The 24,270-nt window shown below is 40.0% G+C and overlaps 1 protein-coding gene across 1 annotated transcript in view; it reads right to left on the bottom strand.

The window, feature by feature from the left end:
* Positions 1–1,542: 1,542 nt before the first annotated feature.
* The window catches only part of ptpro (protein tyrosine phosphatase, receptor type O), a 51,473-nt gene continuing 28,745 nt past the window's right edge, over positions 1,543–24,270 (bottom strand). The window contains exons 9-28 of the mRNA XM_022755837.1: positions 23,830–23,950; positions 23,541–23,734; positions 23,302–23,413; positions 21,735–21,898; positions 19,683–19,803; positions 19,153–19,286; positions 18,072–18,210; positions 17,129–17,249; positions 15,105–15,173; positions 12,785–12,868; positions 9,190–9,225; positions 8,539–8,620; positions 8,175–8,265; positions 7,964–8,040; positions 7,565–7,699; positions 7,155–7,277; positions 6,668–6,822; positions 6,141–6,276; positions 5,680–5,803; positions 1,543–5,499 (exon numbers count right to left, since the gene is read on the bottom strand). Of these exons, the coding sequence (XP_022611558.1) occupies positions 5,699–5,803; positions 6,141–6,276; positions 6,668–6,822; positions 7,155–7,277; positions 7,565–7,699; positions 7,964–8,040; positions 8,175–8,265; positions 8,539–8,620; positions 9,190–9,225; positions 12,785–12,868; positions 15,105–15,173; positions 17,129–17,249; positions 18,072–18,210; positions 19,153–19,286; positions 19,683–19,803; positions 21,735–21,898; positions 23,302–23,413; positions 23,541–23,734; positions 23,830–23,950 (2,199 nt within the window). The 3' untranslated portion in view covers positions 1,543–5,499; positions 5,680–5,698. The remainder of the gene's footprint in view (positions 5,500–5,679; positions 5,804–6,140; positions 6,277–6,667; positions 6,823–7,154; positions 7,278–7,564; positions 7,700–7,963; positions 8,041–8,174; positions 8,266–8,538; positions 8,621–9,189; positions 9,226–12,784; positions 12,869–15,104; positions 15,174–17,128; positions 17,250–18,071; positions 18,211–19,152; positions 19,287–19,682; positions 19,804–21,734; positions 21,899–23,301; positions 23,414–23,540; positions 23,735–23,829; positions 23,951–24,270) is intronic.

Here is a 24,270-nt window from a genome sequence, read left to right as displayed (position 1 = left end):
CGTTTTTATGACTTTTTATGCCTTACTATACTATGACGTATTTTTGTCTTTTGATGCTTTACTACACTTTTACATTTTATGACTTTTTGTGCCTTACTATACTATGTCCTTTTTATGACTTTTTGTGCCTTACTATACTATTTCGTTTTTATGACTTTTTGTGCCTTACCATACTATGACGTATTTTTGTCTTTTCATGCCTTACTATACTATGACGTATTTTTGTCTTTTGATGCCTTACTATACTATGTCGTTTTTATGACTTTTTATGCCTTACTATACTATGTTGTTTTTATGACTTTTTATGCCTTACTGTACTATGTCGTTTTTATGACTTTTTATGCCTTACTATACTATGTCGTTTTTATGCCTTACTATACTATGACGTATTCTTGTCTTTTGATGCTTTACTACACTTTTACATTTTATGACTTTTTGTGCCTTGCTATACTATGTCGTTTTTATGACTTTTTATGCCTTACTATACTATGTCGTATTTATGACTTTTTATGCCTTACTATACTATGACGTATTTTTGTCTTTTTCTGCCTTACTATACTTTGACGTTTTCATGACTTTTTGTGCCTTGCTATACTATGTCGTTTTTATGACTTTTAATGTCTTCCTATACTATTACATATTTATGACTTTTCATGCCTCACTATATTATGATGTTCTTAAATCTTCCTGTACGTCGTTTTATGACTTTTTATGCCTTACTATACTAACTATGTATTTTTTATGACTTTTTATGCCTTACTATACTATGACGTATTTTTGTCTTTTTCTGCCTATCTATACTATTACATTTTTACTATACTATGTCGTTTTTATGACTTTTTATGCCTTACTATACTATGACGTATTTTTGTCTTTTTCTGCCTAACTATACTATTACATTTTTATAACACTTTATGCCTTACTATACTGTGACGTTTTTATGACTTTTTATGCCTTACTATACTATGTCCTTTTTATGACTTTTTACGCCTTACTATACTTTGACGTTTTCATGACTTTTCATACTTTACTACACTATTACATTTTTATGACTTGTCATGCCTTACTATACTATGTCGTTTTTATGTCTTCTTATACTATTACATTTTTATGACACTTTATGCCTTAGGGTTAGCTGTCACAACTGTTATATTAGTCTTACAGGCTACAGTGTACTATGATTTTTATGCCTTACACTAATATGGCATGTTTATGACATTTTTTACTTACTTTACTATGAATCTTTTTGCCATACGATTCTATGACGTTTTTATGCTTTACTATATTATGACTTTTTTTGCCTTATTACACTATGAGGTCTTGATATCTCACGATTGTATGATGTTTTCATGACTCTACTAAAAATCTGTGATGGCACGGTACGGTGTTACAGTGTTATAACTGTTGCCTCTCACTGAAAAGGTTCTAGGATTGAATCCCAGCCAAATCAAAATCAAAAAAGTTGTGATGTTTCCTCAGTCGTAGAACATGTTGGAAAATTCCTTTAAGAGCTTGTAGATAGAAAGTAAAAGGCGACACCTGTAACTGCAACATTTTATTTTGTTCCAACACACACACATTAAAACTCTGTGATGATGATCCGAGTTCAGGATCATCCCTCAAATTTTAAGTGACACAATGCACAAGAATGGCACCAATGACGTACAAGTTTGACTGGACACACACTAAGCAAGAGAAAGAATTGTAGAAGAGTGTACAGTGCTGAGCGTCAGGACATTGTCTGCAGGTTGTCTGTCAGTTTTTATTCTCTTTTTTTCTTTTTTCTTGTGACAGTTGAACCAAAGAGTGTTTCTCCGGCCACAGACAAGTTCTCCAAACACGTGTTTGTCCGTTCACGTCGACGCTGACGCCCCGAGAACCCGAACCATTGTAGTGATGAGAGAACGAAGCTTCTGGCTCAGGTAATGATGATTCACATATACAACAACTTTTAAAAAACAAACCTCTAAAGCAACATTTCCACAAGAATTACTTTGTAATGACGAGTAGAAACAGAATAGTTAAGCAGTAGTAGTATGTACAGTACATTTGATATCTAATAGTGAAATGAAACCTAGTTCAGATCGAGTGGCGACCAAAGTACCGAACCTCTGAGGGTCCGAGACGGAGAACAGGTACAGACTTCAGGTGTTTGAACCGCAAGGCAACAAGGACGAATCATTTCACAGGTCAACACTGACGTGTCAGACGACTTCTTTACAAACATTCGTTAATTAAAATTTTCTACAAATTACAAACAAGGTGTCGTCAAAATAACGAAACAGCTTTTTCTTTTATTAAAATTTAATACTTTGGGTTCCAAACCAGTTTTTTAAAATTAGCATTAAGTTGGAGAGTTCGATAAAAAATGTGCATTTATAAAAACTTTGAGGGGTGTAATACAATATTTTACTAATTGGGGATGTTATATCAAATTTTGAGATTAAAATTATAATTGGATGAATGTATTTCTTAAAATCTTAATTTAATGTACTTATAGTATTATACAATTTAATACTGTATTTTATTAAACACTGATCTATTGGAGAAATTAGTCAATTAAAGAAAAACTATCAAAATTTGACTAAAACAAAATAGTTTTTCTAGGAAACTGTATTTCCAAAGTAAAACTATTTCTACAGAAAAGTCTGACAGCGTTTACTGAGGTGCTGAGTAAACGCTGGTGTCAGAACTAAATCTTATCTGTTTAAATCAATCAAATCAAGTTTATTTGTAACGTGCATTTAAAACAAACACCATAAATGTAGGAAAATGTATTTTATATTGGACTGAAGGGAACGGTGTTGTGCTGTGCTCTTATTTTGACGACACCCTGTACATCCTGAATGGAGTGTAAAAGGTTAAAGGTCGACCACTCGTCTGTTCAGTAGACATTCTCTACAGTCAACAGGAAGTGACAGATGTGAGTTTTCTTTTGGCCTTCAGTCAAATCTTCAGTAGAAAGATGGAAAATGACAAATCATCGTTAATAACTCTGATATGATGAACGAGCAGACGAACGGCTTCACGACTAGTTTCTGTACAGAAGTCGTGAGTTCAAGACAGATGTGGAGAGCTGACCCGAGCCGGGATCAAACCAGGGGCCACTAGGGGCCCCAGAAAAACCCAGTGTAAACTCTAATAGGTTTCTGTTTATTTTTAATATCACACTCACTGATTCTGTTACGACGCCCAAAAATTTCATTAACTGTCCAACAATGTGAGAGAATCACACCCAGACTCTCACAAACCAAATTACATGTTGATTTACAGGCTCTGCATCAAAATCAATCTCACAATCTGGTGTTTATTACATCATTTCTGAGGTCACTACAACATATTTCAATATAGATTCTTTTGGAAGATTAATTCACAAAATATAGGAGATAAAAATAATTTAGTTAGCAGTGCAATAACACATTTTGGGTTTATGACCTAAATGTAGCAGCATTATAAAAATGTTAAGGTCACAGATGTTAGTGTTTCTGATGCCACAACCGTGTTGTTGCATTTAACACATTACAGATTAAAAAACAGTGGGACTGATGATTAGCCCAAATTTTGTAAAAGCAAACCTGGGCTCAATATTAAAATTTTCATTTCAAATGTAAATGTAGGACAAACTATATAAATAAAGTTTGAACATGAATTTTATGGTCACTTTATTGGTATTTGGGGAATTATATCAAATATTGTGAATTAAATGAAAATTGTGGAAAACTACATTTTATTAAACGGGACACTGAACTCAATTTCCATCTAATGTGTGTCTAATTAAATTGATAGATTTTTATTTAAAATCAATCCAGCTGTATAATGTCGGAAATAAACCAATTTGTTACTTTCACCATTCATTTTCAGAAATGATCTGAAAAGTGTAGAGAAATATTACATTTGAAGTTTAGAATAGTGTCTGAGGATTAAATATATTTGCTGTGGAAACAAATTTTTGATCATAACAAAAAATAAAAAAATGAGGGCGCTGCAACAAAATCAGTGAATGTGTCTCAAAGTTAAAATGTAAACGTTTTGTTTTTTGTATGTTTGACAGAGTTTTATTAAATTGATATTAAGTGTTTACATGTTGATATTTTGAGAACAGAAATGATGTCTGGGCCCCTGAACGGCTCCAGAGATGATGAGTAGATATGTTTCTGTCATTTCCCGCCTTCAGAATCAGAGCGGGAAACCTGATCTCAGGTGTTGATGTCACGTCTTAGTGGTTTTGGCAGTTCACCGAGCAACAGTCTCTCGTCCGTCTCCAGGTGAGCGACGTCAGATACGATCATTTCTCTGCTGATTGTTCACAAACCTCTCGTCCTTCATCAGAGCAGAGGACGGACGTGGAGCGACACGTCTGAACAGAAACTCTTCCCTTCTTCAGTCGGCAGCTCCGAGTCCTCAGTGCAAATACAAACTACAGCTCTACGACCACAGTCTCTAAACTGGCCTCTGATGGCGGGACGGCGGCGCTCCACAGAAAGGCGTCCGTTCCCTTCCACTGTTTTGTGCCCTTTAGTTTTGTGCAGACCAGCAAACATTCACGTGTTCGACGTTGATTCGACCAAATAAAAACGTGTCGATGCGTTCAGAGAAACCAGGACAAAGTTTTCTTCTTCTGCTGCTTTAAATCTGAAACTTTCAGCAAGTTCAAACTAAAGGGTGATTTCACCTCCAAGATATTTTTTGTCAGTGTTGGCGTCTTCACCCTGGACTGAAACAGGAAGTTCCTCCAAAACATTTTGAGTCGTTTTTAGTGTTTGATTAAAAAACAGCAAATAATTCACAAATTAAAAAGCAGCGTCAGCATGTGGAGACTTTAAACTTTGTGCTCATCGTTGGTCCAAACTCGACCTTCTGTCGAACGCCTGCTGGGTTGATTCAGTGAGTGTTTCCTGTGCAGCGGTCCTGGCAGCTCGTTAGCATGTTAGCGCTGTTGGAGTTTAATCGTCGACATGTTTCAGTCCAGTGTTTGTGTGTTGGCAGTGTGTGACGTATCTACAACCAGGACGGCTGCAGCTGCAGAAGGTGAACACACAGACTAACCAATGAGGAGGAGGAGGAGGAGGAGGAGGAGGAGGAGGAGGAAGAGGCCGATGTGCTTGCTGGTTTTTCAGCGACTCCTGAGATTAAAAACATAAATAAAATGAGAAACTGCTGACTCAGCTCCACCCACTCGTCGTCTGAACGAGGACGGACACAGCGCAGACGTCCAATCAGCAGACGGAGCCGGTTAACGCTCCCCCCGCCCCACGTTGACGTGAGTCAGTCCAGTTCAGAGGGCGGGTTGTGGTCGAACATGTCGGTCAGTCAGTGAAGGCTCCTTAAGGCAGAACTCCGTCCCCCGAGCTTTAACACTAATTCAAACAAAAAACTGGATCCATTTTTTCCTCTGGCGTCGTTGAGATGTTTGTTTTATTTTTGATACTGATGATGAAGCGAATCTTCTTCTGCAGAGAATGGATGCCTGAAGCACAGGAGGTCGGGCGTGTTCACAGCCTGCAAGACGAGGAAGAGGGAGGGTGAAGGTGGATCATAACATCTGGAAGAACATCTGTTTATTGGTCTTTATAATAATTTCTCTTTAACTGTAGAAACTGTCGAGTGTTTCAGACCAAATAAACTTCATTCTGTCCTGATGAAGCTGATGATGATGATGATGATGATGCTGTGACTCACGTCTGGAGGACTCTCATCATTATGTCTTGCTGGCGTTCTCGTAGATGACATCAGAGGTGATGGACTGCTGCTTCTTCTTCTGCCACATCAACAGGACGCACTGGTGGATGAACACGTACTGCTCCTGCACAGAAGAAGAACAAACAGCTTGAAGACAGACGTCTTCATCCACATTTAAACTAAACGCTGCAGTTCAGCTGCTGAACGCTTCAACCAGCTGCTACAAAGAGACACAAAACACAAAGAGACGAGAGTCAACCACAAAGACTCAGTATACATAGTATAATATAGAAAATAATAATAGAATAAAAATCAAGCAAACACTGAGACACAGGAGTTAATGAACTCTGACTCCCTCAGAATCCAGACTAGACCACACACACACACATATACAGTATATATATATATATAGTGTATATGTGTGTGTGTGACAGACAGGACATTGACCCGTGTGTCCTCACCTCGGTCTGGACCATGGACAGACGGTGTGACCTCATCTCTGACACCATCCCCAGGATATCGGCGAACTCGTGCTCTCTGATGTGCTGCATGAGACGATCCAGAGCGATGAAGGTCCCGGTCCTGCCCACTCCAGCACTGAGGAGCACAGACAGAGATCACCATGACAACAGAGATCACCATAACAACAGGAGGAGGGCGAGTGACATCACGGACATTACATCACTGTCAGAGTGAGATCGGACTTCCTGCTGCGTGACTCAGCGTCTCTCCTGAAGTTAAACACTGAACACTGCTCATTAAAAACTACAGTCTGCAGCACGCACGCACGCACGCACGCACGCACGCACGCACACTGTTATAACTGTGTTATAACCTGTTTATAATTGTTTATTTCTGATTTATAAAGTGTTAACAACTGAATTAATAAGATGATTATAAGCCATCTAATCCAGATGTCTCACGGTCTCCGGAGACCCGGTTCAGAGACCCGGTCTCTGGAGACCCGGTCCAGAGACCCGGTGCTGACCTGCAGTGGACTACGATGGGGTCTTTGGTCCTGTTGGCCTGCTGACGGACGATGTGGACAAACTGCAGGATGCTCTCGATGGCGTTGACCGTTGGGACGCCGTGATCCGGCCACGAGGTGTAGTTCAGGTGGAGGACGTCCTGAGTCTCGTCGGCCTGCAGGGGGCGACACACAGACGTTTTATTAAAGTGTTTAAAGTGTGTTTATTGACTGACAGAAAGAAAACTGACAGGAAGCCAAATAAAGTATTGATTATTGATTATGTATTGATTTGATTTGGAGATTCAACAGAAATAACTTTATTCACCAAAGAAACTTCAGATATTTTTTTCTCATAATTAAGATAAAAAAGATGATTATTAATCAAAATCTATTGGTGGCAGCATCTAGTGGCCACCAGAGGAACTGCAGCTTCAGCCGTGCTTTAGATACGACCCCCTGACGGGCCCCGGGCCCCGGGCCCCGGGCCTCAGGGCGGTAAACTCACATATCCCAGTCTGAACTTCCTGATGGTCCACTCTGGAGACTCGGACTCAGAGAGCATCTCCACACTGATCTCTCCGTACATCACCGGCTCGTCTGTGAACGGCCAGTAGTGATCGCACTTCACCTGAGAACGAAACATCCAGAACAAACTGAGAAATTCAAAGGGATTCAAAAACATTTAATAATAATAATGAGAATAATGAGTTTGGAAATGTTCTGGATTACTTTACAGTTTCAGTGTAAAGTCACTGTCACGTCTGTGTTTCTTAACAACAGTAATATTAATGTTGGAGTCATTAGTGTAATTAGAAAGTGATTGTGATAATGTGTTTGTGTCTGAGTGAGGAGCAGTGCTGTGTCCACTGTGTGACAGAGTGAATACAGACAGGAAGCTGACAGAGTGAGACTCACCCTCCGTCGCTCGTTACACTGAGTGAGCATGACGATGATGGGAGACTTCTGCTGCAGAACCATCCTCCAGAAATCATTGCGGGTCTCAGGCAGAGGACCCTGAGTGGCGATGTACTCTTTAGCATGTTTGTATCCCTGAGTGTGAAACACAGAAACACCGTGTTAATGTCACAGTGTTACATCAGTGATACTGTCAGAACAACCACTGCTGTTACATCATGTATTTTACATTTAATATTTATAAATGTACATTTATTTTAACACGTTGACTTTGGATTCAAATTTTATTATCGTGAATAAACCATAAAATCATTATCATGGATTATAGCTGTATATAATATATCTATATCATTAACACGGAGTATATCTATATATTACATATCTACATGATTAACTCACAGGTATGTAGTTGGCGTTGATGTAGTCTGAACCTTCATCGTTGTGCATCGAGATCAGCTTCACTCGACTGAAGTCGTCTACAGAGAAGAGGAAGATTTCTCTACGTCACTCCATGTTTCATCATCATCATCATCAAACTCTTCGTCATGTCATGTGATTAAATATTAATGTGAATGTTAGCGTGGCGTCCGCTGACAGGAAGTGAACTCACAGGGGAGGATGTTGGTGTATCTGTTCTTGGGTCTGTTGACGGGCAGGTCAGCTGCATCATGGGAAAGATCGAGGCCGACGCTCTTCAGCTCCTGAAAAACGTGAATAATAATAATAAGAAATATAAAAATATAATAATGAGGTTAACCAGCAGCTGCTTTTGTCTTAAAACATCTTAAAGAAGTCGTTAATTTGAATAAACATAGAAATCTAAATGGCATTTTCTCATCTGAAAACTCACGACTTTATTTACTGAAACAAAAAGAGCCGTGAAAACAACAAAACAAAAAACACACACACACATACACACACACATATATATATATATATGTGTGTGTTCAGATCCAGATGTTGACTGAACTCACCTCAAACTGCAGAGAGAACTTGTAGGCGGAGTCTTTGCTCATTTCTTTGAAGTAGGCGTCGAAGTCGTCGAGCTGCACCGGACTGAAAACACAAATATAATATAAATATGACGAGGGGTTAAAATTCAAAACAACATGATCTTCATCATGTTGTTTTTCACAGACGAACATTTTAGATTTTAACGACCTTGTGACCTTTCTGTTGTTTTAACCCTTTAAATTCACAGACTGAATAAACTGAGAACGAGTCTGAAACAAAAAGAAATGTTAGAAATGTTAATTCAGGAGACGTCACAGAACGATAAAGGTATGTTCATGTCTCAACTTTAACCTTTCTGATGAGGACTGTAATGTACGGAGTGATTACAGTCTTTACATTTATCACTGACACGTCTGTTGGTCATGTTTCCATGTTTCCTCCTCTCAGCCTCTGGAGGTTCAAACTCTCTGTTGGTTCAGTTTCACTTTAAGCTGCTGGATTAAACTGATGTTCTGTGTTTTCTGGCTGAAGGCTGGTATTAGTGCGATGGCAGCACACATGCAGAGAGATACACACGAATACACAAAATAAATAAACAAACAAATAATAAAAAACACCGAATGATGAAGCCCACAGACTGAAAGCCACGTGTTGTTATTTAGTCTTGTTACCTTGTTAGCTTCCGTTTCTTTAAAGCTGTCTTGCTCCTATAAAATACAGACATGTAAATTTTCCTCCATCATCCATCAGTAACTTCATTAAGACTAAATTACAAAGAACAGTAAGACGTCGATCTTACTCAGCAATTCATCTCCTCTGTGCAGACACCAGCTCGACCGATGACGGAGTTTAAAGCCTTCGCTCACCATAAAAAAATGATATCTTGATGAATTTGACTGATTTCAGAATGTGTTGTTTGTCAAATGTTCACGTCAGAATTTCTCAAACATTCTGTATTTTCTTAATTAATTCTAAATACAGTGAAAAGTATAAAAATGATAATTTTAATTAATTTATTTTAGTTTTATAATAATTAGGCTACATAAACAAACAATGTGACCAGAAATTTTAATTATTTCATATTTTCAGATCTGATTCATTAAATGTGTAAACAAGTCTATGGCTGACAATATTAAAATGAAATAATTTAATCATATTAAAATTTTGATTTCCATTTGTGTGCCGATTACTGTATGTATATTAAATGATGTTATACTTTTACATTCCAGTTAATGTAAATTATGTTAATCTACATTTTTAATGAATTTAATTCAAATATTTAAAATACAAACTTTTGTTTTTAAATTTGAATAATGTTTTAACTTTTATGGAGATTTATGTTAAATGAGTAAAAATCACAAAAGAGGGGGAGTGAAATGAAAAAACATTATATCGTCATCTCTTTTTACACATTTCAATTTAGGCTTTTGCATTTAATCTTTTAATTCGATCACTTTGATCATATATATATATGTACACATTTTCTATTGATAATATATGAAAGAAAATATTTCTTTACAACAATGGAAATTAACCTATTCATGGTCATTTTCATAAAATTTTATTTTAACATTTTTTAAATTTAATTTAATTTTGTTTCATTACACATTTGATCATAATTCAAATTCCATACTTCAAAATTGAGTTTGAAATTTTATTTTCCTGTTAATGTTTCAAATTGTTTGAAAATGAAAAGTCAATTCACTTGTGTTTGTTTGTTTCTGTGTCGGCAGGATAAGTTGTAAACTTTAATTTTCAAACATGAAAATAAACTTTTTTTTAAATTAATTAACATTTGTTGTCATATCAGAGCACAAAAATGGAAAAAAAATTTCAACTTAAAAAGATTCCATTTAAATATTGGCAGTTGTAAACTTCCATAAAGGCCGGTGTTTAACCCATTCATCGGTCTGAGCCCAGAAACTGACAGAAATCACAATGAAATGTAAAGAATAAAAACATCATGCTCAGAAATTCTCCTTTCATCTAAAATTGTTTCCTGTTTTATACAAACACATTAAACATGCAGTGTTTCTACATTTACACTATTTTATCACTTCATACTTCTATTTTCACTTTCCAGTCAAATCCTTCTTTGGGATTAAATGATCCACGTTTCCTCAAAGCTCAGTTTTGAAATGTTTAACTCTTTAAAAAATGAACTAGGAGGAAATGTGGAGATTTAAACCTCTAACTGGAAACATGCACTAGAAGATCTACAGTCTAACACACAGTAACACACAATAACTACTCTACAGGCAGAACTACTGTAAACACTGATGCTACACTGAAAACCCAAACAAGACAAAAGTAAAAGACAGACATCATGCAGACACCATACATGGAGCAAAGCCATAGTTAGCATCGACAGTTAGCATCATGCTACATCCAACATGTTAGTAGAAACACACTCAGTGAGACGTTGAGTGTTCGACCACAGACACAGCATTCATCATGTCAGAACAATCATCAGCTGACTTCCTGTTTCGCCCGAGATTCAAACTGAACTTCAGATTCATCTTGATTTCAAGTGTTAAAGTAGAAGTCTGGTTTTATTCTCCCGTTTCTTCCTCGTCAACAAATCCCATGTTCATACTCAAACCAACACTTAGCGTCTCCAGCTAACGAGCACGGTGTGATTTAAAGATTAATCTGATTCCTCTGAGACACTGACTTCCAAACTATTAAAACCAGTTTCCTCATTAACACACACACACACACCGTCCTGCTGCAATCCAATTTAATTGTTAAAAGAAAAGAAAAGGGGCTCGAACATTGAACCTTGTTGAAAACCACACTCTCCAAACCCATGACCAATGATCTACATTACCATTAACACATTGTTTTTTATTTAGACCCAAATAAAATGATGAGTTTGAGCTCGGTGAGACATTTTTAAACCTGCTAATGTGACTTTCATAAGAATAAACAGAGCTCCTCTTTAAATCTGGTGTTCAGGATCAACTTTAGGGCCCTTGTTGTTATTTACTGACAAATATAAATTAGATAATATATAAACTTTTAATCTGGCTCCTAATATTTTATCTGTGGACAAAACAAGTATCTTTTCTCAGAGATCAGATTGTAGTTTTCAGTCTGACAACATCAATATAAACATTAATACATTTTGATTTAGACTCAAAGAACATAAAATGTTCTCTTAATTAAGTAAAATCAAATGACACTTGTGTCATTAAGATTTCTGTGAGAATAATATATATATATATATACCGGTCAGCCATAACATTATGACCAACTGCCTAATATTGTGTAGATTCCCCTTTTGCTGCCAAAACAGCTGTGACCTGTTGAGGCCTGGACTTCATAGACCTCTGAAGGTGAGCTGTGGAATCTGGCACCGAGATGTGAGCAGCAGGTCCTTTACGTCCTGGAAGTTCTGAGGTGGAGCCTCCATGGATCTGACTTGTTTGTCCAGCACATCCCACAGATACTTGACTGGACTGAGATCTGGGGAATCTGGAAGTCAACACCTTGAACTTGTCGTTCCTCAAACCATGTTGCCATCTCTTTCCCAGGTAAGCGACATACCCAACCGTCCACGTCCGTTTGTCTGATTCTTGTCAACATCACTCAGATCCTCACGCTTGATCATTCTGCTGCTTCCAACATCAACTTCAGGACTAAATGTTCAGTTGATGCCCGATATATCCCTCCTACTGAAAGGTGCCATTGTGACAAGATTATCAATGTTATTCTCTTCACCTGTCAGTGGTCATAATTTTGTGGCTGATCAATATTGTATCAATCGATCAAGTGGAAACATGGAAAAAATATTTGGGCAAATACAGTTATTATTATTAGTCTTGTTCTCGTAAAACCATAAAACATTTAACTTAACTTAATTTCCAAATGGGAGCAACCAGATTTGACAATTTATAGTTTATAGTTATATTGTTGATGCTTATATACATATTTTCTTTATTTTTTATGATTGCATGTCATCTGCATAAAATTAACACAAAACATATAAACAAGATCCAATGAAGTGGAAACACGGAAATGGAGAAAAGAAGGAGACCCAGGGATGAACCTTGAGGAACACCATCAGGAAACATGTTGGTTTTTCATGGGATTTGTTGAAAAGAGAAATCTAGAATAACACCAGACTTATGTTTGAATTGTGGACCCAGATATGATCATTGAGGTCACCTGATCAAACCATGTCTCTGATCAATACTGTGGGCTGTGGCTCTGTTAGGACATGCCCCTGAAGTGCAGTGTTTTTGGCCAGCGAATGCTACTTACCAAGGATTAATATAAAAAGCCAAAAGATAGTCAGTCCAAAGGCAGGATGGCAGTAGGGTAAGGAAGGCAAAGAGGCTTCTTCGCCTGAAGGGGGGTCAAATAAAAATACAAACAAGAAACAAATGAAGAAGAACAGACACCAGGGGGCGACAGGTTGGGGACAGAACATGGTGCTTCATTAGTAAAGAGGCACAGAGCGTCAGAGCTTCACATTAGTGCTGAACACAGAGTTAATGCTTCATGCAGCCGCTCAGAAAGTGTCCCGTTGTCTCTCTGGAAGACAACATCAGTCTCTGTTTGCTGCCGGACATCAATGACCGCTCTGTCTCATTTAAACAACCTCCAGCCTGAGTCTGTGACATCACTGTGTCCTCCCAGCCCGTCACCCACAATGCAACACTCAGCTGGGACCCTCGTCGTGTATAAACAGTCCACAGTCTGTCACTCGGTGGTGACGTCAAACCATGTGACGGTCACCTTAACGAACCTGATGATCTCATTAACATTAGTGTTGTTGGGTCCTGACCCCACTGATGCAGATCGAGTCGTGCTGTTTGGTCCAGACTGAAAAGTGTCTGTCCTTTTACCATAAACTGTCTTTAAACTTTAGAGTCAAACATCTGATCAGATTCATTAACTCGTTCTTTTAGCTCCGGATTTAAATCAACATTTTCACTCTGTATTTTATTTAAACAAAGTTCTGTCTGCATTTACTCAATATTAAAATTTCAACAAAGGTTTTAATAGAAAAACATGTCTCTGTGTCTCGAAACAGGATTTTTTTTTTTTTTACTACTGAAAATCAGGGACTTTACCAACACATGTACTGAAACATTTTAAAATGACACATAACCTTTGTTTTGAAAATGTTCACAAATGCAGCAAAATTAAGGAAACAAACTGTCTCAAAGTGACTGTGATTCATAAAATATTACAATGTACAAACTGAACAACATCAATTTTGGGATTAACAAACTAAATTATACAAAAGTATGGAATTATGGGAACAAGAGGGAAATTGTGGAGTGTGTCTTTAAGTCATATGATATGTTTTATACTGTAATTCTCCTCTGCACACTAATGAAAAGTGAGGACACGTCTGCTTCACCATGTAAATAAAGAAAAGAAGAAGATCTAGGATTGAGCCCTGAGGAACACCACACTGACAAACACTGATGGTTTGCTCTTCTTTAGGAGGTACATCCAAAATAGTAAAAATACAAATATAATCATCGATCTCATCCTGAACACTTATGTTCCTCTAATCAATATTTGATGGCATCAAAACAACAAGTGTCACTACAGCTTCACACTATATCATACTGTACATAACCTGTACAACGTTGTTCACGCTGCAGCTCACGCTTCTTTCTCTAAGTGAAGTCTGTGTATCAATATTAAATAATAAACACAGGGTCATATTTATGTTTTAATACCTGACATTTTTAGATTGAAATACTTTTGTTGTTGTTGTTGTTGTTGTTGTGCAAAGAACTTTGTTTTCTACAGATCTGCATCAGTGGAGACATGAGCTGTCCTCTGCTGGTCAGCTGACATGCACAGTCAAAGCAGAAACACCACCACCGTCACACTGAGAAGAGACACTCTGATGGACATGTGCATTTAGTAATGGGAGTCAAATACAACAGCAGATGGAAGCCGAGGTTCTGCCTTAACTGACCGTCTTTCAGCTGTTATATTAATCTGAGTGGTTGTCATGAGTCACATGTGTGGGACTGAATCTGATCCATCAGCCACATCATCATCGGGAGGAAGAGGCGTTTTCAACTCTTCCTTTAAAAGAGTTTAAAGGACGACTGAGAATCGTCTTTTTTTTCTTTCCTTTCTTGTTTTGTAGAATTTCACACAATTGACTCAAATTTTCTCCCTTTAATCTGAGATCAAGGGAAATCCTGAGCTTCATCATCAACAAACATCCAATTTCAGCTGGTCCAAACAAAGCAGGCGGGGTGGGGGGTGGGGGGGCTGAACTCATCTTCATCTTCATCGTTGTCTTACGCTGCTTAAAGCACCACAGATGAGCTAAAATCTGTAGCTACATGTTCAAATCTCTAATCTGCCTCCTCACCCCTGCTGGGCCGATAATCTGCCTCTGGTGGGGGCTTTCCAGGGTGTTGACATCCAAACTGAGGACGTGTGATTACTGATGTCTCCAAATCTGATAAAACATCCACTCAGGTCTCAGGGCTGTGAAGTGATTCTATCATTTCTACTTGTCGTTTACACATTTCACAGTGATTCAAAGAAGAGCAATCAAACAGAGGGGGAGGGGAGGGCAGGGGGGTGGGGGGGGACCTACCAGTTGTAAGGAAGTTTCCCGTCTCTTTCAAACGAAGCGAAGTTGACGAAGGTCTCAGCTCCACACTCTCTGAAACAGAAAACACACAGTGGTGAGAATCGTACGGAGCAGTTTGAGGAAGTCAGAAATATTTGATGACTAATGAGTAAAAAGAGGAAGTGAGCTGGAAGCATGAGGCTGAAAATAACAGACACTTATGATGTGAAGAGTTTGTTCTCAATCCAACTCAGTTTTTACTGTTGGATAGTTTGACAGTTTACAGGAAACGTGGTGAAGACGTGAGAGGGTTGGAAGTCCACATGAACCAGCTTCTGAACTGTTATTAAAGAAACCCAAAAATTTAATTGATAAAAAGTAAAAAAATTACAAAAATAAAAATACTAATCATAAGTCAGTATTTCTAACTTTCTAATCAAAGTCAAATATATAAATTTGATCTTTTTCAGTTTAGTTTGAACTTTTTTTTTTGTTTTTAAGTGTGTTTATGTTTTTAAAAAGTTTGCAACATTTGTGGAAATCAGATTCAAAAACATGTGTGTGTGTGTGTATATATATATATATATATACACACACACACACACACACATACATACACAGATATATATATATATATAAACAAACAAAATATATATACAGACAAAAACTGAAAATAATGATGTAAACTGAAATGAGATAACAACTCAAGGCTGCAATGTTTCTCATTATTTTGTCTCTTAAGATGTTAATTAAAAATGTTCTTGCATCTATTTTTTAAAATAATTTTTTACTGATTTTGACTGAATTTTGCTCAAAACTGAAATTTTTTATTGCCAAGAAAAATGTATTTGAATTCCCAGCTGCATCTTACACTGAGAATTTGTTATTTTTATCATTTACTTTTCATCTTGGGAGAAATTATCTGTCACTAGTCATCTGTCATAAAATTTAATTCACTTCATAACAGAAAATAAAAAAATAAATCCACCTTAATTCACCATTCACTATATAATCTGCTAATGGCCTCTTTAAACATCTTTCTCCAGCTGTTTTCTGGACAACAACAAAAAGAAAAATTCAGACCCAGATTATTGTCATCCAAACACTAACATGATATAATTCAGATATAATTCAGATATACTTCTGATATGATCCTGATATGATCCTGATATAATTCTGATATAATTCAGATATGATTCTGATATGATTCTGATATGATCCTGTGCTGCTTGAACACACAGTTATTTATTGTGAAGTGTTTCTGCTGGTTTTCGCCTCCTGACAAGAGGAAGTAGTTTATGTCCTAATGACGGATTGACGCTGCTGCGCAGGTTAAAATGAGCTGTGAATTCATGCAGGGAACAGGGTGTTCACTGCAGAACCAACCCACAGCCGCAGAGCTGAGGTTAGCAGTGTTCATACCAGGTCAGCGTCAGCCTCCCTACCACAGCTCAGCTGGAGATACAAACTACAAAACTGTTGATGACACAAAAGTGGAATTTGGAAGAGGAAGAAGAAATGGGCCTTTTTAATCCTAATAAAAATAAATGTGCTTCGGTTCATATTGATTACTGAACATCGCACAGTCAGATGCTTTGTCATTAACTTCAGCAGCTCTGTGGATCCACTATGATTTTAAGTATTATCGTCCCAGAACTGGTCACATCCAGTGAAGCCACAGGCTCCTGTGATAAAAGTCCCATTCATTTTCCCATAGACAGTGTTGGTGAGTGGCAGCTGAGAGAAGGTGAAACCAGACAGAAGACAAGAATAATACACAATGAACAATGACACAAATGGAAACCAAAAGAAAAAACACCTGAAAATGAGACAAACAAATACAGGAAGAGAAAACATTTTAAAACTAAAAGTATGACGAAATGAATTACAATCGTTCTCTGTGAATAAAAACATTTCATTTCTATTCACCTCTTAAGAAGAGACACGACGGTGAGGATGAGACTGAACTGCAGAAATTCGTGAGTCACGGAAACAGAATATGAAGCTGCTGGTTTGGTGATAAGTGATATTGATGAAGAGTCTAGTACCTGGTCATCTGCAGGTGTTTCTTACGGAGAACGAGTAGGAAGAGGACGAGCAGGCTGATGAGCAGGATGCTGAGGACGGCCAGAGCCGAGATCGCCGCCACGCTGGGGTTCATCTCTTTAGCTGAAGACGCACGACACAGGTTTGAGATTCGTTATTCTGACCAACCTCCACTCAGAGTCCGCCATGTTCTCTGATTTCACTCACTTCCTGCACAGATGTTTCACATTAAAAGCCTTGGAGTGGCTCAAAAGACCTCACTTTCACATTAAGCTTTTAATGTGAAACATCCACAGGAAGTGTTGACACTAGCTTGACAGTGATCAAAGGAGAAAAAATGATCACAATGAAAATAAATTCCTTCATTTTTTTTACATTAAAATTCCATTAATTTTCCTCACACTCTTGTTATTCTTATAATAATTAAGGTGATTTTAAGGGATAATTCATGGATTAATTAATGTGTTGTAATATATGGAGTGTTTTAATGGCTTATCTGCTTCATTTAAAGGCATTTAAAGGGATGACCCCCCCCCCCCCCCCCCCATTTAAATTGACACCATTCATTTCCCAATGAAAGTGAAAATTCAACGACAACTTTCATGTTATTTTGTTTATTTTAAAGGTTTTCATGTCTGAAAAATCTCTTAAACAGAGAAGACATGTTACTATAATCCATTAATTTACTCATTATTAATTATGTAATTAAGGTGCTCTAAATAGGATTTTAAGGGATAATTAATGGAATGGACTTGTTTTATTTAAGGGTTTTTTAATGAGGTGAAACTCACTTTAAACAAACTAAAACACTTAAACATCAATTTCCTAATTAAGGGTAAAACCCTCAGACAGAGCAGTTAACCTGTTAGAAACATGTATGATTCATGATAACCTGTGGTGCAGGTGGTGCAGGTGCAGCTTCAGTGTCAGGACAGCACCACCTACCTGTGGTGGAGATGCTGATGTGAGCAGGTTTGCTGGGCGTGCTGTAGCTGAAGCTGGTGACGGTGCAGTTGTAGGAAGACGAGGGTATCAAACCAGAAACCGTCACCACGTGAGAGCTGGACACCTGAGGCTCCCGGGCCTGAAACCACATCAGACCAGATGAGACCAGATCATCAAAACCACATCAGACCAGATCATGGAGAGCAGCTGATGATCTCAGTCTGTATCTTCTGCAGGAAACATCCTCTCCTCCTCTTTAATAACATGAGTCACTCTACTTCAGGTAATTACTGAGGAGACATGTGGGTGGGTGGGGGCACCCTGCTGATACACAAAGGTCTCACACACAAATCTCACACCTGCAGCTGAAAACTCAGGTTAGCCCTGAAATAACACAACAAGAAACAAGACCAGCTGTAAACCTCATATACAGGCCGTGACCGGGCCGTGACTGGGCCGTGACTGGGCCGTGACTGGGCCGTGACCGGGCCGTGTATGGGTGCACAGTGGAGTAACAAGCAGCAGAGAAGGAGGGATTGATGGGTCTGCTGACATTTAAAGAAGGTAAAGACATGACAGTGTTTCAGAAACACTATAAACTGCACACAGCTCCAACAGTTCATCTTCACAACCACACCCAGGTCTGACTTCATCCTCCTTCAGGGAGCGTCAAGTCTTACATGTTGTAAACATGTCAAAACTTTATTATGAAAAGAAATCAGCAGCACGCACCAACACAGAGCGGGAAACACCATCGGCCTCATGGGAAAATCAGCTGTTCCACCGTCTGACTTTACAGACTGACTTTTCTGGTTATTTCATACTTAGATTTTTAAGTGACTGAAAAGTGGTAAAAGTTTTCTTCCTTGTGTTTGAATTTTCTCTGAAACAACTTTGAACCAGCAACAAAACAAACGGAGACTTTTGATTCACAGCGCTGCTTTGACCTGTTTTCTGTCGTCGACATGTTTATTACATATTTGAAAGTTCTTTTTAGTGGATGTGAAGAACTTTGTGACTCAGGTTTTGAAAGTAAACTCTCAGTAAACGAACAGAGGAAACATGGACGCAGTGGTTTTACCTTGAGCTCCTTGCTGGCCTTGTTGGGTCGACACAGGACCTGGTAGTAGTCGACCACTCCCTCCTCGGTCCACAGCAGAGTCACGGACGAGTGCGTAGCGTTGACGGCGTACAGAGACCTGGGAGGAGCCGGTTCTGAAGCACAAACCACCACACAGGTTTAAATCAAACAGTGTGTGTGTGTGGAGGAAAGAGCTGCAGGTGGAAACAGGTCTGCGCCGAGCCGAGCCTCAGAAACACTGACACTTCCTCTGAGGACCAAAATACCACCACAGCCTCAAAGAGGAAGTGGAAAACATGAAGTTTCATATTCACTTTAAGGCTGAAAACAGGTTCAGAGTGGAGCTGAGGACACACACACACACACACACACACACACACACACACACATACACACACATTCAGACCATCAACCAACAGGTCCAGGACCAAGATGCTGGTCTCAAAGACTCAGAGACTCAGACTCAGTGTGTGTGTGTGTGTGTGTGTGTGTGTGTGTGTGTGTGTGTGTGTGTGTGTGTGTGTGCTGACCTAGCTTGATGATGTTGGGCATGGAGGTGTTCCTGCTGCGCTCGGTGCACGCCGTCACCGTCAGGTTGTAGATGTCACCTGGAGGCAGAGGGAGGCTGGCCCGCATCGCGTTACGAGTCACCTGACACACACACACACACACACACACACACACACACACACACACACACACACACAGTTAATACACATATTATATTCCTGTTGTTTGCTGTCTCTTGGTGTTTCCTGTTACATGTTCATTTTCTCTTCCCTGTCTTCTCTCGTTCAGAGCGACCACAGTGACACAGTTACATATGATGAGAAACAGACTGAACAACATGAACATGAAGCTGAAGGTATTTTTCCAAAATATCATTTAATCCTTCTTGAAAACACAAACTAAAAATAGCTGCTAAATCCTGAAATCCACCGGGTTCAGTCACTGATGAGACGACACGTCACATGACGTTTCACCAGGACGAGACGCTCGTCCTTTAGAACTTCACACAAAAACATCACGTCTCTATTCTATTAAATTCTATTCTGATACATTTTATTCTATTGTATTAACTTATATTCTATGAAACTGTATTCTATGAAATGGCACAGCCTTGTGGCTCCGCTGTGACACAGTCACTGTTGAAATGCATCCTGGGAGGACAGGTGCTGTGAGCTGAGACTCAGGTGTTGTGGTGGTTCTGTGTGGACCAGGATCCTCAGCTCTAAACCTTCAGCCTCGCTCTGCGACGTCTCCAACACCTTCACACTGTGTCTCGGTTGCTGCGGATCCATCGGTCGGGCCAATTAAGGCTCAAACGGCAGCTCTGAGCCTCCAGCAGCTAACGAGTCTGAGTCTGCCGGGAACATAATTGGCCTCTTGGAGGAGAAGACGAGTCGCAGCTCCTGCAGCAGAGACAGCTGCTGCTAATTGGACCATCGAACAACCCAGAGGAGAGAATCAATAACAGCTCAGCTCCAAGTAACAAGCTGCTGCTGCTGAAGCTGAAGTTGCTGCTGAAGCTGCTGCTGAAGCTGAAGCTCCTGCTGAAGCTGTTGCTAAAGCTAAAGTTGCTGCTGAAGCTGCTGCTGAAGCTGAAGTTGCTGCTGAAGCTGTTGCTAAAGCTGAAGTTGCTTCTGAAGCTGTTGCTGAAGCTGCTGCTGAAGCTGAAGTTGCTTCTGAAGCTGCTGCTGAAGCTGAAGTTGCTGCTGAAGCTGTTGCTGAAGCTGAAGTTGCTTCTGAAGCTGTTGCTAAAGCTGAAATTGCTTCTGAAGCTGTTGCTGAAGCTGAAGCTGCTGCTGAAGCTGAAGTTGCTTCTGAAGCTGCTGCTGAAGCTGAAGTTGCTGCTGAAGCTGTTGCTGAAGCTGTAGTTGCTTCTGAAGCTGTTGCTAAAGCTGAAGTTGCTTCTGAAGCTGTTGCTGAAGCTGAAGCTGCTCCTGAAGCTGAAGTTGCTTCTGAAGCTGCTGCTGAAGCTGAAGTTGCTGCTGAAGCTGTTGCTGAAGCTGCTGCTGAAGCTGAAGTTGCTGCTGAAGCTGCTGCTGAAGCTGCTGCTGAAGCTGCTGCTGAAGCTGCTGCGGAAGCTGCTGTAGCGGAAGTTGAATCTGCTGCTGAAGCTGAAGTTGCTGCTGTTGCAGAGTCTGAGCTTCCACCGAACACACACCTGATCAGACCCAGTTCATCCAGACATGAAGCTGGACCCGTTCTCAGGTCAGTGAAGATCAGAGCAGGACAGCTTCTACAACAAAGTCCAACATCATCTGTCTGTGATTCACAGACAGGTGAGGGGCTGAAAACTCAGGTGGAGCTCTGACACAGCTCAGGATGAACAGGTGACTCCACCTGCAGAGTCTCACCACCATCACCTGCTCATCATCTGCTGCAGGTTATTTGAAATGGTTTCAGATTCAGTGAAAGAGTTTTTGTGGAGACACAAACACTCAAGTTCATCTCTATAAGAAAGGACTGGATGAATGGGTGAATGAATGAATGAATGGATGAATGAGTGAATGGTGGAATGGATGGATGAATGAATGAATGGATGAATGGATGAGTGAATGGGTGAGTGAATGACTCACGTCGATGGAGTAGCTCTTCTCAGGTCCCTTCTTGCCGACGGCGACCACCTGCCAGTGCAGCATCCTGGAGTGTGACAGGTCGATGAACAGTTCACCGTACGTCCAACGAACGTACAGAACGCCATGAGAGTAATCCACCGAGGAGATGTGAGGAGCCTCCGGGGCTGGAGACAGAGACAGACACAGAGATAGAGACAGACAGAGAGAGACAGAGACAGACAGAGAGACAGACAGACAGAGAGACAGAGACAGACAGAGAGATAGAGACAGACAGAGAGACAGAGACAGACAGAGAGACAGAGACAGACAATAGAGAGAGACAGACAGAGAGAGACAGAGACAGACAGAGAGAGAGACAGACAGAGAGACAGACAGAGAGAGACAGAGAGACAGAGACAGACAGAGAGAGAGAGACAGACAGAGAGAGACAGACAGAGAGACAGACAGACAGAGAGACAGAGACAGACAGAGAGATAGAGACAGACAGAGAGACAGAGACAGACAGAGAGAGACAGAGAGACAGAGACAGACAATAGAGAGAGACAGACAGAGAGAGACAGAGACAGACAGAGAGACAGACAGACAGAGAGACAGACAGAGAGAGACAGAGAGACAGAGACAGACAGACAGAGAGACAGAGACAGACAGAGAGAGAGAGAGACAGACAGAGACAGACAGACAGACAGACAGAGAGACAGAGAGAGACAGACAGACAGACAGAGAGACAGAGAGAGACAGACAGACAGACAGACAGAGACAGAGACAGAGAGAGACAGACAGACAGAGAGAGAGAGAGACAGACAGAGACAGACAGAGACAGACAGAGAGACAGACAGACAGAGAGAGAGAGAAATGAATGAATTAATCAGGTCAAATTGTTGGTTGTTATTTTAATGGATAACAAAATTAGCTTTTTAGCTAACACGGCTAACAGCTGCTTTGTCCCTGTAAAAATTAAATAAATAAACTTTAAAAACCTGCAAAAATCTACAATGTGTGATTAATTCAGTGAAAAATGACAAGAAATATGAAAGAAACTGTTGGTTGTCAACAACACTTCCTGTATATCTTTCACATTAAAAGCCTAACAGGGATGAAGGGATTTTTTGCTTTCAGCTGCTGGTAGGCTTTTAATGTGAAATATCTGCAGGAAGTGAAACAGCACTTTCTCTTCAACTACAACACCGTTTTCACTCACTGATTTATTCTAGTCACTTCTTCTTTGCTGTTTTCTTGATCGCTCGAACACTTCCTGCAGATGTTTCACATTAAAAGCCTACCAGGAAAGGAGGGGATTTTGTGCTTTGAGCTGCTGGTAGGCTTTTAATGTGAAATAGCTACAGGAAATATTGACATTGATGACAAAGTAGAAGTGACTGGACTGAAAACAGTGTTACTGTTGATGAGGTGAAGCTCATGGCGGACATGTTGGATTGTTCAGGTGTGTGTGGCGGTTCGACCTGACGGTGCGTCATGAACTCCGGCTGCTCGTAATTCATTTGTCGACAGAAAACAGGAGCGCGAACACATGAATGTGAGGGAGGTGTAATAACAGACACCTCATTACCTGTGACGAAGCTCACAGTGGAGCTGTCGCAGCAGCTGAGTGGCGGGTCGCCCCACGTCACCATGGAAACACGGAAATTATAATACCAGGCGGGCAGCAGGTCAGTGACTCTCTAAGAGGAAACACCAGGAACAGAGAGGAAGAGAAGATCGGTCAAAACACACAGAAGAAGAAGAAGAAGAAGAAGAAGAAGAGGGAATCACTGTCATAACACACAAACACGCTTTCGTCTGCATTACCACGGAGGCGATGATGGAAGCGGTGGCGGCAATCTCGTAGTAGGTGGTCCACTCCGAGGCCAGAGTGACGGGGTTGAAGAAGAAGGTCTGCAGGATGTACTTCCTGAACGCCACGTGGTACGGACGCTGCCAGCTGAGGATGACCGCCGTGGGACTGAGAGGGTAAACAGCCAGCTCCCGCACGCCAGTGGGCTCTGACATCACAAACACACACATTTATACATTTATATTTACAGTCCAGGTGAATGAACGTCCAGGCGAACGACCTGGGATGACTCGGGACATTCACCTATGTCGATGATGACGGGCTCAGACGGAGGGCTGATCAGGGGTCCGTTGGTGTGATAGACCACCACCCTGTACTGAGCGCCGGGGGTCAGGTTAGAGATGACATCACTCGTCGAGTTCTCCTGTGAAAAAAACAATCTTTAAACTGCTGATCACACTGCCGCCGTGCCTCTGAGCAAACACTGACCTCCTACACCCTCCGTGCTCAGAGGTCACATGAGAATGAGATGTTCCCCGGAGAGGACATTCAAAAGAATTCTCATTAATTATTCAATTAATGTTAATGATTCAAAACATAAAGATGAAATAAAGTCGTAAGTCGATATTAAGAATTAAGACATAAAAGTTTGACAATAAAGTTTTTATGTGAATTTGAATTTAACAGAAAATGTCACATTAAAAAATAAGTCAATGTTTTAAGAATGAAGCTGAAATATTTCTG

This window comes from Seriola dumerili, unplaced genomic scaffold (genome assembly GCF_002260705.1).
Source record: "Seriola dumerili isolate Sdu_G_001 unplaced genomic scaffold, Sdu_1.0 BDQW01000236.1, whole genome shotgun sequence".
In the NCBI taxonomy this organism is placed as follows: domain Eukaryota; kingdom Metazoa; phylum Chordata; class Actinopteri; order Carangiformes; family Carangidae; genus Seriola; species Seriola dumerili.
Note: the sequence above shows the minus strand (reverse complement) of the source record. Positions and strands in the feature narration are given on the sequence as shown.